The sequence below is a fragment of the Giraffa tippelskirchi genome, chromosome 3 (assembly GCF_054371585.1).
Source record: "Giraffa tippelskirchi isolate mGirTip1 chromosome 3, T2T-mGirTip1v1.2.pri, whole genome shotgun sequence".
NCBI lineage: Eukaryota > Metazoa > Chordata > Mammalia > Artiodactyla > Giraffidae > Giraffa > Giraffa tippelskirchi.
The window spans coordinates 173,213,922-173,229,187 of NC_137277.1; the positions used below are offsets into that span (position 1 = coordinate 173,213,922).

The window sequence follows — 15,266 nt, forward strand, 5'->3', positions numbered from 1 at the left end:
TTATCTCTCAATGGGGCAGAGAAGCAATTTATAAAAATAAGTGCTCTAAAATCAATATCCTAAGAAAAGGGAAGTTTAGGGCCTGGAGTTAGGAATAAGGCTGTCTAAAATTTAATAAAGCTGAGGAGAAAGTTAAGGCTATCTTGGGTGCTCCTTTTGATTAAATGAGTCCCAGGTTCTCAGACCAATATTTTTTCTGCCTTGGTGATATTCAGTACAACCTCTCTGCTAGTATTTCACACAGATGGAAAGTGTTCTATCAACTGTGGTTATATTTTATAATTTGTAGTGTTCATTTGAAGAAGCAGCCAAAATGAGATGTAAAAAAAATCCACTGAAAGTGAACAAATTCTCTCTAAAGGACAGGTTTATGGGGACAGCAGTGAGGGAGCCAGATCATTGGAGAGTGTCCCACGGAGACCTGTTAATTCTCTTTAGTTCTGGGGTTACAGACCACCTCCCCATTCTCCACTATACATTTTCACTATTAATTAGAAGTATCATTCACTAGAATGACAGTAAAAAGTTTCAGTTGCCCTTGAACAGATTACTAGTACGTCACAGATATGTCTTGTGCATTGGGGTTTTCATCTTTGCAAGAGGAAAAATATGCTGATTTCTAGCAATTTTTAAAAGAAAACTATTTGAATAGAAACAACAGTGGGCAAAGGGAAGCTAAATAAACTTATCTCAAGATGGGATTCAAAATGGTTGGGAATATTTTATGTCTACATGTTCCTCTCATAAAAGAGATTATTTAAAACACATGCTTATCTCTGGTTGGGACTTCCCTGGTGGCTCAGAAGTTAAAGAGTCTGCCTCCAACGCAGGAGACCCAGGTTCGATCCCTGGGTCGGGAAGATACCCTGGAGAAGGAAATGGCAACCCACTCCAGTATTCTTGTTTGGAGAATCCCATGGACGGAGGAGCCTGGTAGGCTACAGTCCATGGGGTCGCAAAGAGTCGGACACAACTGAGCGACTTCACTTTCACTTTCTATCTCTGGTTGGAGGTAATTAGGTCTCATCCTAGTTAACTTGCCATTTTGAAATGCTTGAGTTTGAATGCAGATATCTGAATGTATTTTATACATATAGATATATGTTTATAAGTATATACGTGTGTGTGTGAGTGGTGAGGATGCATACATGCAGAAGAACACATACACATAGATATTAATATTGTATCTCTGAAAGTAGTATATCTTTTTTGTGTGTGTAAATATCATTTATCAATATCTTTGATTGAATACTATATATAATTAGAGTAATTCTAGGACAGATGATTATAAAATGAAAAATTCAATCATTCTCTGAGCCCAGGGGTCCCTAGGAGGCTCAGAAATAAAATTTATCTATGTGCTTAAGTGACTGGGTCTTTTCTTAAGGAAGGTGGCCCATAACCTTGCTTTTCAAAGTGTGGTTTGTGTACTACCAGCCTCAGCATTACATGGGAGTCTGATAGAAATATATAATCTCACACTCTGCCCAGGTCTACCACATCAGAATCTACATTTTCAAGAAAACTTTTGGTGATTCCTACATGCATTAACTTTTGAGAAGTACTGGTCTATAGATTCTGTGACATTTACAAAGAATCTGTGATCCCCCAGATAGTGAAGACCTACTGCTATAGAGTAATGGTGGCTGACTTGATTACTTTTCTTTCCACTGAATTCAGAAGTAAGACAATAAAGTGAAATTTGCCAAATATTTTTGGAGTGCCTATTATATGCAAGATATGCTGGGAGGTACAAGTTCTGTTCAGTTCAGTTGCTTAGTCTTGTCCGACTCTTTGCGACCCCATAGACTGCAGCACACCAGGCTTCCCTGTCCATCACAAACTCCCAGAGCTTGCTCAGACTCATTCCCATAGAGTTGGTGATGCCATCCAACCATGTCATCCTCTGTCATTCCCTTCTCCTCCTGCCTTCCATCTTTCCCAGCATCAGGGTCTTTTCCAGTGAGTTGGCTCTTTGCATCAGGTGGCCGAAGTACTGGAGTTTCAATTTCAGTATCAGTCCTTCCAATGAATATTCAGGACTGATTTCCTTTAGGACTGACTGGTTTGATCTCCTTGCAGTCCAAGGGACTCTCAAGAGTCTTCTCCAGCACCACAGTTCAAAAGCATCAATTCTTCGACTGTCATTTTTCTTTATGGTCCAACTCGCATATCCATACATGACTACTGAAAAAACCATAACTTTGACTAGATGGACCTTTGTTGGCGAGGTAATGTCTCTGCTTTTTAATATGCTGTCTAGGTTTGTCATAGATTTTCTTCTATGAAAAGGAGGTACAAACAGGAATCAAATTACTCTAGGGAATATGGTACGATATATTCCCAGTAGATCACACAAGAATAAAAGTCATTACAAAGTTGAACCACATGAAATTGTCACATATACAGATTAAAATGATTAGTTATTTTATATCATTTAGACTAAATATAAATAACATAAAGTGAAATGGGACAGAAATCAAAAGGAATGTTAACAAAGTAATATAAGCAGTTAAGTCATACTTCAAGACAGACTTAGGGAAAGGATGTTACTAAACATGCAATGTTACACAGATGTGGTACCCTTAGGAAGAAAATGTATTTTGTTTACAATCTTTCTGAAAGTAAATAAACATCCTGGGCATCTTAGGTACATGATGGCAAACAGCAGAGGCTGGAAAATAATGGGAGATACACCAAGGGGAAAAGGGCTATGGGTGGGAGGAATTGGGAGATTGGGATTGACACATATAGACTACTGATACTATGTATAAAATAGATTACTGAGAAGAATCCGCTGAATAGCACCGGGAACTCTATTCAATGCACTGTGGTGATCTAAATGGAAAGGAAATCCAAAAGAGAGGGGATATAGGTATTAACATTTGTATGGCTGATTCATTTTGCTGTACAGTAGACACCAACACAGCAGGGTAAAGAAACTATACTCCAATAAAAATTAATTAAAAAGAGTGGAAGATATTAGTATATGATTTTTATGATAGTCTATTAGGTGCTTTGTATATCTTATTGCCTCTAATGTTAACAATTTTCTACAAGGTTGCTGGTGCTACTGCCTTGTTACAGATAGAGGCACATAAAGGCCAGTTGATTCTTTTCATAAAAATTTTTTTACTGGAGCATAGTTGCTTTAGAGTTGTGTTAGCTTCTGCTGTACAGCCAAGTGAGTCAAGTTATGTATACATATATCCTCTCTGCTTTGGATTGCCTTCCCATTTAGGTCACCACAGAGCACTGAGTTGAGTTCTCATTAGTTATCGATTTTATCCATAGCGTCAATAGTGTATATGTGTCAATCTCTGTCTCTCCATTCATCCAAGACACAGAAATGTAAAGTGGAAGAACCACCGCTGCAGTCCATGTCTGCTGGACTCCAGTTTCTGTGTTTTTTCCAACTCTCCTCATGGAGAGTTTAATTAGAAATTATAACCAATAGGCCTGGTGCAGAAACCACTCTTAAAACTCAGGTTTGAAAATTACATTTGGTTATTATGGCTTTGCCTAATATAAATAGACAGCACTTAGGTCCACTTCTGTATTCTCTTTTCAAACAATTAATTTTTTCACTAAAGAAATGTGTTATTAGATTGACTAGGAATAATCTTGTTCTAGTCTTGAGGAGCAAATTGTAATGGGCTGTGAGCATCTGAAGTATGGACAGAAATAGTGGGTGGCCCACTAAACTTTTTTTTGATATTTTGAAGGATTAAAGAATAAAGAAGATCTAAAACCTTTCCAGCAAAACTAAAATACAAGAAAGAACAATTTATAGAGGAAAACAAATGCTCATTATTTTAGTCTGTAGCTATCAATCACTCTTCACGTATCTTATGTGAGAAAATTCACACTCTTTTATGAAATAGTGGGTGGCCCACTAAACTTTTTTTTGATATTTTGAAAGATTAAAGAATAAAAGAAGATCTAAAACCTTTCCAGCAAAACTAAAACACAAGGAAGAACAATTTATAGAGGAAAACAAATGCTCATTATTTTAGTCTGTAGCTATCAATCACTCTTCACGTATCTTATGTGAGAACATTCACACTCTTTTATACAGTGTGTCTTTAGCAATTTTATGTAAATTGATTAAACAATATAAAATGTTAAAGTTTTCTTCAGCATTATAATTATTTATTTAATAATAACGAACATTAGTTTAATAGATTGAATGATAATGGTATTTTAAACTCTATTTTCAGTAACATTCTTTTCTTCTGGGAACTTCATTTTGGGTCTAGGAAACTCCATTTTCATCTTTGGGACTGCTATCCTGTATTTATTAGCTTGGCTGGTTTGATATAGCCTAACAAATAAAGAGCATCCAGAAAGAAGAAATTATGCCCTTCTGGCATCACATGGTATGAATTAGAATTTTGCTATTTTTCCTGAAGCAGAAGACAATTCTGGTTTTGATTACTCAGTAGATCAGCAGAAAACCAAGCTAACCAACCAATGCCTGGTGTGTCTGCTCTAGTTTAAGTGCAACTTAGTACCATAAACTTGAGAAGAAAATATATGTTAGAAATCAATGTAAGGGAAACTGTCAAACTTTAAGGGATAATATTTAACAGAAGTACAAGTAAAGTCTATTATAGGATACAAAGACATTTAGATTCATATGCTATGGGAGTCTACATATTGCATTCATTTGGGCCTCATACTGATTTGTGCCAGGAGCTGACCACAGATAACTTACTAGTGAATTGCTTATCAAGAGCTAATATTTCTTACCTGTGAAACTTCAAAATCTGCCTGTAGGTTTCCAGATGTTAACCCACTTAGGAGAACAATTTCATTTTCTTTTGGCTGTTGGACATTCATGGAGCTTATAAGTTTTGGAAGATCTGGTGAAACACTGACCAGCTTCTGTAGAACAAGAATTTTTATTAGTTGAGATAATTTATTTTCACTTCCAAAATACTACCTCAACATTATTTTACTTGCAAAACTAATATACTCATATAACTATTCATAATATAGATGACTGAATCTACTAAAGATTATTATTATTATTATTATTATTACAAAAAGAGATTGTATAAAATTGAAGCATAAAGGTTTACATTGGAATAGAAAATTTCCTAAACATAAAGATTTAACAATTTTTAGTTTAAAGTTTCCAAAAGTAAACACTTAATGATTTTATTGTGACACCACAGGCATCCATGGTAGTTTGGGAATTTTCTTCCCTTTTAAGTCCTTGAGTAAGAGACTCGTTGACTAATAATCATGTGTTCTAATGAAGCTAACAATAATAAAATTGCATGGTAAGTTGCTTCAGTCATATCTGACTCTGTGCGACCCTGTGGACTGTAGTCTGCCAGGCTCTCCTGTCCCTGGGATTCTCCAGGCAAAAATACTGGAGTAGGTTGTCATGCTCTCCTCCAGGGGATCTTCCCAACTCAGAGATCAAACCCAAGTCTCCTATGTCTCCTGCATTGGCAGGTAGGTTCTTTACCACCAGTGTCACCTGGGAAGCCCCCAGTAATAATATTAATAATAAAATAATTACTGGCATTGATTTTTCTGTATATATGAGGCACCATATTAAGGACTGCATGTATGTTACATTGCTACACTCAATCACTGCAATACCCCTAAATGGATTAGGTAGCACTATCACTTTATTTTCACACATAAGTATCCTGAAATCCAGAAAGATGAGATGAACAACTTTATGTAGCTAAGTCAGCTTATGTATGCCCTTAGGCATAGCTGAAGACTATCTCAAATCAGTCATAAATTTGTTAAATACAGTCTTCTTTTTTTTGCTTTAGTCTTTTATTGTGCTAGACATATATACTTATCTTTTTCATATAAAACAAAAGAATGTTTATTTGATACAAAAAACAATCAAAACCTGAGAACACAGAGAATACTAAGAGATTCATATACAACAGATTAATTAGAAATACACATCTACATATTTATTTTATACACTCTGAAAATGTAATTTTCATAATATTACTAAATTTTCATTTCACACATATTTAAAAATTAATATCTGTCATCTACTTGTGTATTTAAATACTGCAACAGTTGTCCCAAGATCACTGCTGAAACATTTTTGTTTCTATGAAGATCATATTAATTGGAGAAATAAAAGTGGGAAAAATGCTGTTAAGTTATAATGCATATTTTCTATATCATAAAGTTTGATGGAAACACACAGTTCTTAAGATGACAGCTTGCTTTGTTCCTTCCTGCTCTCTCGGATGGACTTAGCACTACAGTTCCATCAAATGAAATTATTTGTATAATTTCTTTTGAAGATCTCTATAGTACTACACAGATGAGGGATATTTGGGGCTCAGTGGAAATCTGTAATAAATAATCTGTATGGATAATTAAATTTGAGAATCTTCAGGTGCACCACTGTCAACAAAAAAAAGTTACAGGAGTAACTGAATAATTTCAGATCCACTGTCCTATGGCAATCAAGATGCAAATGGTGTACTATTATACATTAAGAGTGTTGTACCAAACAGTAAAATCAAACCATCTTCAGCTTTGGGCATGAAATGATAAATCATATCACACTAACGAACACTTCCTATTGTACCTACAGGTTCTGGTTCCAAAGGATTGAGTGAGTCAAGGTTTTGCATGTTGTCAAGGATTTACATCAGAAATCTCACAACCTTGGAGAAGTGTGGAATATTTAGCTCCCACAGAGTGCAAAAAATGTGAGTCCCAGATGAGTGTGGGGCTGAGAAACTGAGGTTAGATATAAAACATTTGATGAGAGCAGCAAGAAGGAGCAAATCAGAGGAAAGGGCTAGCTAGCTAGTATCAAGCAGGTTTTGGAAAAACTTTGGAAAATCCTCCCAGAAAGAGTGCTTGAGTGCGTGGAGGGGAGCAGTAGAAAAGTCACTCCTAGGCACCAGGGGCGCATGAGAAAGAGGCTGCTTAGAAACAGCCTAGTCTACTTTGGAAAGCAATTCTCAAATGTAAGGAGAGCAAACTGTGTAGAAAAATGTCAGGAAGAGGTCAGGGAGATGGGCTGTGATGAAATCATCTAATTAATGAGTCTCCTACAAAGTGAGCATCACTGAGGCAGAGTCATGCTAGGTCTCTCGTCAGTACAGCCAGCCTCTGAAGGGAGCTCCTAGAGAGCTCAGTTCCCCGAGTTACCTGCTGCAGGTGCTCCGTGCTGCATGCATCCTTGTTCACATCCAGGTTCACAAAGCAGACCTGGGAAAGAGGGCAAAAACTGTCAGTTAAGTGAAAAACCTGACAGTCCTTTTTGAATAAAGCAGCAATTAGTTGGGCGCAAATGATTCAAGAGTCAAATATTTTCATATAGTTGATCCGGCATAGAAAGAGCCATCTTACCTTTGAGCTTCTGCGTGGGTCTCTGATATCTACTCATGATTCTCACTGATTCCACCGAATGCCCTCTGCCTTTTATGGCCCAGTAAACAAAACAAAACCTCTTTGTACAGAACTAGTGTAACAGGCTCAACAAAATCTTCAGGTTTTTAGAGGGTTGTTAAATCTCATGAAACAGAAAAAAAGCTTGTAATACTTGCAAACTCTTTATAATTGCAGCAAATATTTCTTGCTGGTTCTCTCTTTTCTCTTATTTCCTGCTCTCTTTCTCCACCCACTTTTCATATCATGTACAATCAATGGAGTTCTCCGTGTCTCATTATTTTAGTTAATTTTTAATGTATTTAATCTTGTTGTAAAGTCTGACACTTTGTAGCTATCTTAAATAAGTGTCTGGATAAATAAGAGTGTAAAAACAACAGCTATACGATTAAATAGCAATTCAGAGCAACAGTCAAAGAATTGTTATAATTTAAAACCATCACAAGTGGACTTGGAACAACAGACTGGTTCCGAATTAGGAAAGGAGTATATCAAAATGGTATATTTGCACCCTGCTTATTTAACTTCTAGGAAGAGTACATCATACGGAATGCAGGGCTGGATGCAGCACAAGCTGGAATCAAGGCTGCAGGAAGAAACATCAACAACCTCAGATTTGTAGATGATACCACTCTAATGGCAGATATTGAAGAGGAAATAAAGAGCATCTTAATGAAGGTGAAAGAGGAAAGTGAAAAAGCTGGCTTAAAACTCAGCATTCAAAAACTAAGATCATGGCATCTGGTCCCACCACTTCATGGCAAATGGATGGGGAGAAAGTGGAAACAGTGACAGATTTTATTTTCTTGGGCTTTAAAATTCACTGTGGATGGTGACTGCAGCCATGAAATTAAAAGACACTTGCTTGTTGGGAGAAAAACTACCTAGACAGCATACTGAAAAAGCAGAGACATCACTTTGCCAGCAAAAATCTGTATAGTCCAAGCTATGATATTTACAGTAGTCATGTATGGAAGTGAGAGTTGGACCATAAAGAAGGCTGAGCACCAAAGAATTGATGCTATTGAACTGTGGTGTTGGAGGAGACCCTTGAGACTCCCTTGGACTGTAAGGAGATCAGAGCTGTCAATCCTAAAGGAAATCAACCCTGAATATTCATTGGAAGGACTGATGCTGAAGCTGAAGCTTCAGTACTTTGGCCACCTGATGTGAAGAACCAACTCTTTGGAAAAGACCCTAATGCTGGGAAAGATTGAGGGAAAGAGGAGAAGGGGGCTACAGAGGATGAGATGGTTGGATGGCATCACTGACTCAATGGACATGAGTCTGAACAAACTCCAGGAGATAGTGAAGGACAGAGAAGCCTGGCGTACTGCAGTTCAAGGGTTCACAAAGAGTTGGACACGACTTAGCAACTGAACACCAGCCACAACCACATCACATTAATTAAAATAAACTACCAGGGGTACTACTATATATGAAATAGATAACTAATAAGGACCTACTGAATACCACAGGGAGCTCTACTTGGTGCTCTGTGGTGACCTAAATGGGACGGAAATCCAAGGAAGAGGGGACATATGTATGTGAGTGGCGGATTCACTTTGCTATACTGCAAGAAATTCACACAACGTGGTAAAGCAACTATACTCCAATTAAAAAAAATAAAGGAGGAAAAACAGTAGGACCATAAAAAACTGGGTGAGAATATTAATTTCCTGAATAGTTAGTCAGATATTTGGACTTAAGTAGATACCTGAAAGCATATAGGGGTTTCTGATTTCAGTTAGTTGTTTGGGGTCATGCTTTCTTAGAGTTCATCGTTTTTCTTTTTGGGGTTGAAAAAGAACCAGAAGGGAAAGATTTTAGGAAAGGCCTTAAAAATTAAAATAGTTATAAATTGATGAAGTGTAAAGCTCACTATTGTTTTAATCCTAATTATTGAGAGATTTCTTCAAATTCCCTGGGCTCACAATATCATTGCAGTATATTTCTTGGATACAGTATTTGCCTGATGGACATTTGGAATAAGGAAGGGTGTGAAATGCCACCCACACTCTCAATCTTTTGGTTAATAGGGAGGATTCGGGCATGAGACCTTTTGCAGACAGAGCAAATGGAAGCATAAAGAGTAGGCGCTTCCTGGTTTACAATCTAGCACAGTTTGAGAATATTCATATAATAATAGTAACTTTGCCCTTGGAAAGCTGGTTCAGTATCCATTAGTACTCAGGGACTTTTCATTACAGGCAGCTGGGATGGCAGTTATTGAATTGATTAGACAATTTTCCATTCACCTTAAAGAAAGGTGCATTACCTGGCCCCTGGGCATCACAAAGCTCTATTATTCTATTTCACAGTGGGAGAGGGCAAAGCAGAGAGACCCAAGAAAAGCATCTATAATAGCCATTTCTCTGCCCTCTGATACTGTATTTAGTTTCTGAAGATGAAATTTTTTTAAAATTAATTTTGTGTTACAATGTGAAACTCTGCCTATGTTTGGAGGAGGAAACTCTCCATACTTGCTGGCTGGACCAAGACTGGAACAAAGCAAGACATAAACCAGTTGCTTGCTTCTATTGTACTGAGCCCATACATCTTTCTGGATGTTGGTGGTAGGGGAAGTTTTTAGGGCCTGATATACATACAATTTTTGGAGACATTGCTTTAGAAAAAGAATGATGAAATTGAAAAGTTTAAATTAGATGTGAAAATGACTATTTATTTAGAAAGAGAAAGGAAATCACAACAAATCTCAAATTTAAAAAGACTGACAAATACCATAAACACAAGAACTTTCTGAAAAATGATATTTCTATTAATAAACAGCCTGGTACACCTACATAATATTTCCCCCTACAGTGTTGGCTCAATACTCTAATTATCTCTTCATATAAAAGCAGTTTTATAATATCATTTTCTCTAGCAAGAATAGAAAGATAATTCAGCCCCAATACTGCTGATTTAATTTTTTCAGCTTCACAAATTATATCGATAATATCTTGCATATTTTCCAGGTTGTTGTCAAATCCAGTGAGAAATCACTAAATAATTTCTTTCATATATGAGTGGCTATAGGTATATTCATTCATTTTAATGCTATTAAAGTTTGTGCTCTACAAACTAACATTTGGATAAATTCTCTTTTGATTCCTACTGAGAAAGAAAGACAAGGACATGGTACATTTATAATTTTCAATGCTATGTTGCTGAATTTTCCACTGGGGAGAATTTCTGTGTTGTCTAGACACCAATGAGAACCCAATCTTGTATTTGTAATTTTACATGTTTGGTGACTAGAATTCTTCTTCACAGACTAGCTCTGAGCATATAATCCTTGCTTACTATTTTATATTTCTGGCATTGGGGATGGTAGGACACATTCAATTGGAAAACTGTCTCTCATCTGAAATCTTCTTGGTGCATGCCTGGCTGGGTTACCCTCTGTCCATGACGGGAGCATTCAGGAAGACATTCCTACACTCCTACGTGGATGTGATCTCAAACTACATAAACGTATCTCAAGGAAATACAAATCCACTCATTTTCTCTTGAGCCAGATCCCACACATGTCTGGTGTCACTCTGATGACCCTGCACATGAGAAGAGGTAAGATCCAGGGAGTCTGAATGGAAAGAGACAACTGCAGTTTAAAGATATTCAATTTGAAAATCACACAAACATCTAACTTTGTGAATACCTACAAGTGGATCCTATGCACCCGAGGAGCCCTGAATTTGAGGCTTTGATAGTTTTACTGTAAGTGCACTTCACAGTGAAACGGTCTCTGTGATGGAAATGCTCTTAGCATATGCTCCCTCTCTATGACTGGACTGTTTACTTGAGATTCAGCCATCCTCTGATGATGAACTCTGAGTGGAAAGTGTAAGACAAGCCTCCGTCCAGTAGGACTGGGGAATGGTCGCTATGGAGTGGAGACTGCATAGGTTGATGAGAGGACGAAGGGCCCTACACCTCCGAGGTTTATTGGTTGGTGCTGGGTGCTGAGAAGACAGGTATTTTTCTTGCTCTCAGAAAGTTTTGGTCAGCTGAAGGCTGAATGCGTCCCTAAAAGGATGACCATGAAGTGTTACAGAAGTAACAGGCACGCGTACCAGTGGAAGAAGCTGGGAAAAGGGATTCATCACAAATGGCATCTCTGAGAAGATAGATTTGAGGTGAGGTTGGCAGACAGGCAGGCGGGACACAAGATGGTTTTCCCCTGACCAGCAGCTGTTGAGTAATGAATGATGAGAATCTCTGTATTAAGCACAGGCTGAGGAGAAGGAGAAGACAGAGGTTGTGAAACCCAAGGCAAGGAAAACTTTCTAGAGGAACTCCAGAGTGAGATCAACGTGGGTGGACAAAATGTCCTTCTTTCTGAACAATAAAAGACTCTGGGAATAATTCAGCAGACTTTTAAAAGATGAATGAAAGGGGAACTCATAACTTTGTGATACACCTTCTGTGCAATAAGAATTGAAGGCGACCTATGGGTTAGAATTAGGTATTTCTATTCCTGCAAGTGAGGCTGCTCCCATGTTATTACAGGAGGAAACTTAAACAGGAGGACATTATATAAGGAAACTTGGTAACAGGAAGTTAAAGTTTCTAGAACCTTAGGGTGAGTGCTATGTGTGACCAACATTAAAGCCTGGAGGATTATTCATTATGGTTTAATGGGCTGCACAGAGGCTGAGTCTGTATGTCCGTGACATCATCCAATTAGGAATAAGTGTAACTGCTCTGTGTTGACACTTTATCTCAATCTGGAGTGATGTTACTGTTCAGTTCGGTCACTCAGTCATGTCTGACTCTTTGTGACCCCATGGACTGCAGCACGCCAGGCTTCCCTGTCCATCACCAACTCCTGGAGCTTGCTCAAACTCATGTCCATCGAGTAGGTGATGCCATCCAACCATCTCATCTTCTGTTGCCCTCTTCTCAATCTTTCCCAGCATCAGGGTCTTTTTCCAATGAGTCAGTTCTTCACATTAGGTGGCCAAAGTACTGGAGCTTCAGCTTCAGTATCAGTCCATCCAATGAATATTCAGGACTGATTTCCTTTAAGATTAACTGGGTGGATCTCCTCGCAGTCCAAGGGACTCGCAGTGTTACTGAGTTATCTGTCAAATGCCTGTATGTGCAAATCCAAATACAGTAAGTCCCCGACATGCAAACTTTAATTTGCAAACATTCAAAGACATGAACATGCCATCCATGATGAGAAAAAAAGAGCTACTACCCAGACATCACTGAATCAGTTTTTCCAAAAGGTAGATAGATTTGAATCCAGCAAGGAATTAGAACCTGTGTCATTAATGTCAGAGGTGAATGAAATTGCAGCTTGCCCTCCATCTGCTATTGCTGACAATCCCTCATGTCTACCTTCTATCCACCTTCTCTCCCCTCTCCAGTCGGTAACTCTTCCTGCCTGTTCACTCAATGCCAGCCCTTGCTTACCAGCTGCTGTACTGTACTACTGTGCCTTTCAAGGCACTGTACTATAAGACTAAGAATATTTTATTTTTTTGTATTCATTTTTATATATTATTTGTGTGAAAAGTATTATAAACCTACTACCATACAGTACTATATAGCCAACTGTGTTAGTTGGGTACCTAGGCTAACTTTGTTGGACTTATGAACAAATTGGACTTAGAAATGTGCTCTTGGAATGGAACTTGTTTCTATGTAGGAGACTTACTATATGTCAAGTGATACAGGGAAAGATTTTTTTTTTAACTAATTTATTTATTTTAATTGGAGGCTAATTATTTTACAATATTGTGGGTTTTGCCATACATTGACTTGAATTAAAGTACATGTGTTTACTTAATTACCTTTGTTTTTGAACACAATTTATTTCCTTCAGCCTTGACTAGATTATTCCTTCATGAGGTCAGATTCTGGTCATCACTGTATTCTTAGTGATAGCATAGCCTGGCATTTCATAGACGCTCAATGAATCTTTGTTGATAGATGTATATACATGTGTGAAGTGAAAGTAATGTCACAGGTGATAGGTGTAATAATCATCAATTTAACTAAACATTTTCCTTATTTGTTGCATAGTTTTCTTCTAACAAGGATGTAAGGGATTAAATACAGAAGGTATAGGAGGATTAACTGGGCTAATATGGATCAGGCTGTTGATATTGCTTAAAGTGCTTAAAAATTGGCTTCTTTATCCCCTAATAAGGATTTTCTAAAAAATAGAAACAGGCAAAAAGTTGAGAACCATAACGGGGAATAAATACACATAAAAGGTACTAGCAAGGCTCCTTGTTCTTCACATAAAATGCATTCCACATTGTATCTGCATTTGTCCTTTTTTAGTGCATCTGCAGATACATTCAGCTAAAGCAGATGGAAACAGTATCATCAAGAGAACACAAACATAACTTTTCTTGCTAATTTTATGGTTATGCATAACTTTTAAATTCAAAGCCTCTCTTCTGTCATTATTATGGTTTTAAAATGGAGAAGGCAATGGCAACCCACTCCAGTCCTCTTGCCTGGAAAATCCCATGGACAGAGGAGCCTGGTAGGCTGCAGTCCATGGGGTCGCTCAGAGTCGGATGTGACTGAGCAGCTTCACTTTCACTTTTCACTTTCATGCACTGGAGAAGGAAATGGCAACCCACTCCAGTGTTCTTGCCTGGAGAATCCCAGGGACAGGGGCGCCTGGTGGGCTGCCGTCTATGGGGTCGCACAGAGTCGGACACGACTGAAGCGACTTAGCAGCAGCAGCAGCAAAATGAAACAATGTAGGAATAAGTATCACTGAGAAAATTATGCCACTTTATGATTTTGACTTTTAAATAATCTAATAAAATATTTTTCAAAGGTACTCACAAGTAGTAAACATTTTAATGTTTGTAGGTGATATACTGTTTTCTCTGTTTAGCTTTAATGGATTATTAAGTCAAGCATTTTACCTGTAAGTCTACTTTCATAAATGGAGGATGTAGGCATGTAAAAATAAAATTTTACTATGATATTTTATTAGATAGTGATATAAGATGTTTTGGTGAAAGCTACTATGAGAAAAAGGTTAACCTTAAACTATATTAAAATAAGAAAATATAAATAATTTTAAGTAGATTGTAATCCATAACATGTGAAGTCAAGTGGGCAGATGATACCACTCTAATGGCAGAATGCGAAGAGGAACTAAAGAGCCTCTTAGTGAGGGTGAAGGAGGAGAGTGAATGAGCCAGCTTAAGACTAAATATTAAAAAAAACTAAGATCATAGCATCCGGCCCCACTACTGCATGGCAAATAGAAGGAGAAAAGGTGGAAGTAGTGACAGATTTCTTCTTCTTGGGCTCCAAAATCACTGAGGATGGTGACTGCAGCCATGAAATCAGAAGACGATTGCTTCTTGGCAGGAAAGCGATGGCAAACCTAGACAGTGTGTTGAAAAGCAGAGATGTGCCTCTGCCAAGAAAGGTCCCTATAGTCAAGGCTATGGTCTTCCCAGTGATCATGTACAGCTGTGACACCTAGACTGTAAAGAAGGCAGAAGCCCAAAGAATCGATGCCTTTGAAATGTGGTGCTGCATAAGACGCCTGAAAGTCCTTTGGACAGCAAGGAGATCAAACCAGTTAATCTTAAGGGAAATCAACCCTGAATATTCACTGGAAGGACTGATGCTGAAGCTGAAGCGCCAGTATTTTGTCAACTGATGTGAACAGATGACTCATTGAAAAAGTCCCTGATACTGGGAAAGATTGAGCGCAGAAGGAGAAGAGGGCATCAGAAGATGAGATGGCTGGATGGCATCATCGATGTGATGAACATGATCTTGGGCAAACTTTGGGAGATGGTGAGGGCAAACTTTGGGAGATGGTGAGGGAGATGGAGGCCTGGTGTGCTGCAGTCCATGGGTCGCAAAGAGTCGGA

General features: G+C 37.9%; 1 protein-coding gene across 12 annotated transcripts in view; it reads right to left on the bottom strand.

Annotated features, from left to right (window-relative positions):
* SPHKAP (SPHK1 interactor, AKAP domain containing) overlaps positions 1-15,266 on the bottom strand; it is a 176,692-nt gene that overhangs the window by 35,001 nt on the left and 126,425 nt on the right. For 11 of the 12 annotated variants that reach the window (XR_014080694.1, XR_014080695.1, XM_081584809.1 and 8 more), the window contains 2 exons: positions 7,156-7,215; positions 4,753-4,887 (listed from right to left, as the gene is read on the bottom strand). Coding sequence is in view for 10 of the 12 variants with exons in the window: in XM_081584809.1 (XP_081440935.1) it covers positions 4,753-4,887; positions 7,156-7,215 (195 nt within the window). In the remaining 2 variants the exon portion in view is untranslated. Of the gene's footprint in view, positions 1-4,752; positions 4,888-7,155; positions 7,264-15,266 lie in introns of all 12 variants that reach the window. The other variant, XM_081584814.1, reaches the window with a different exon arrangement.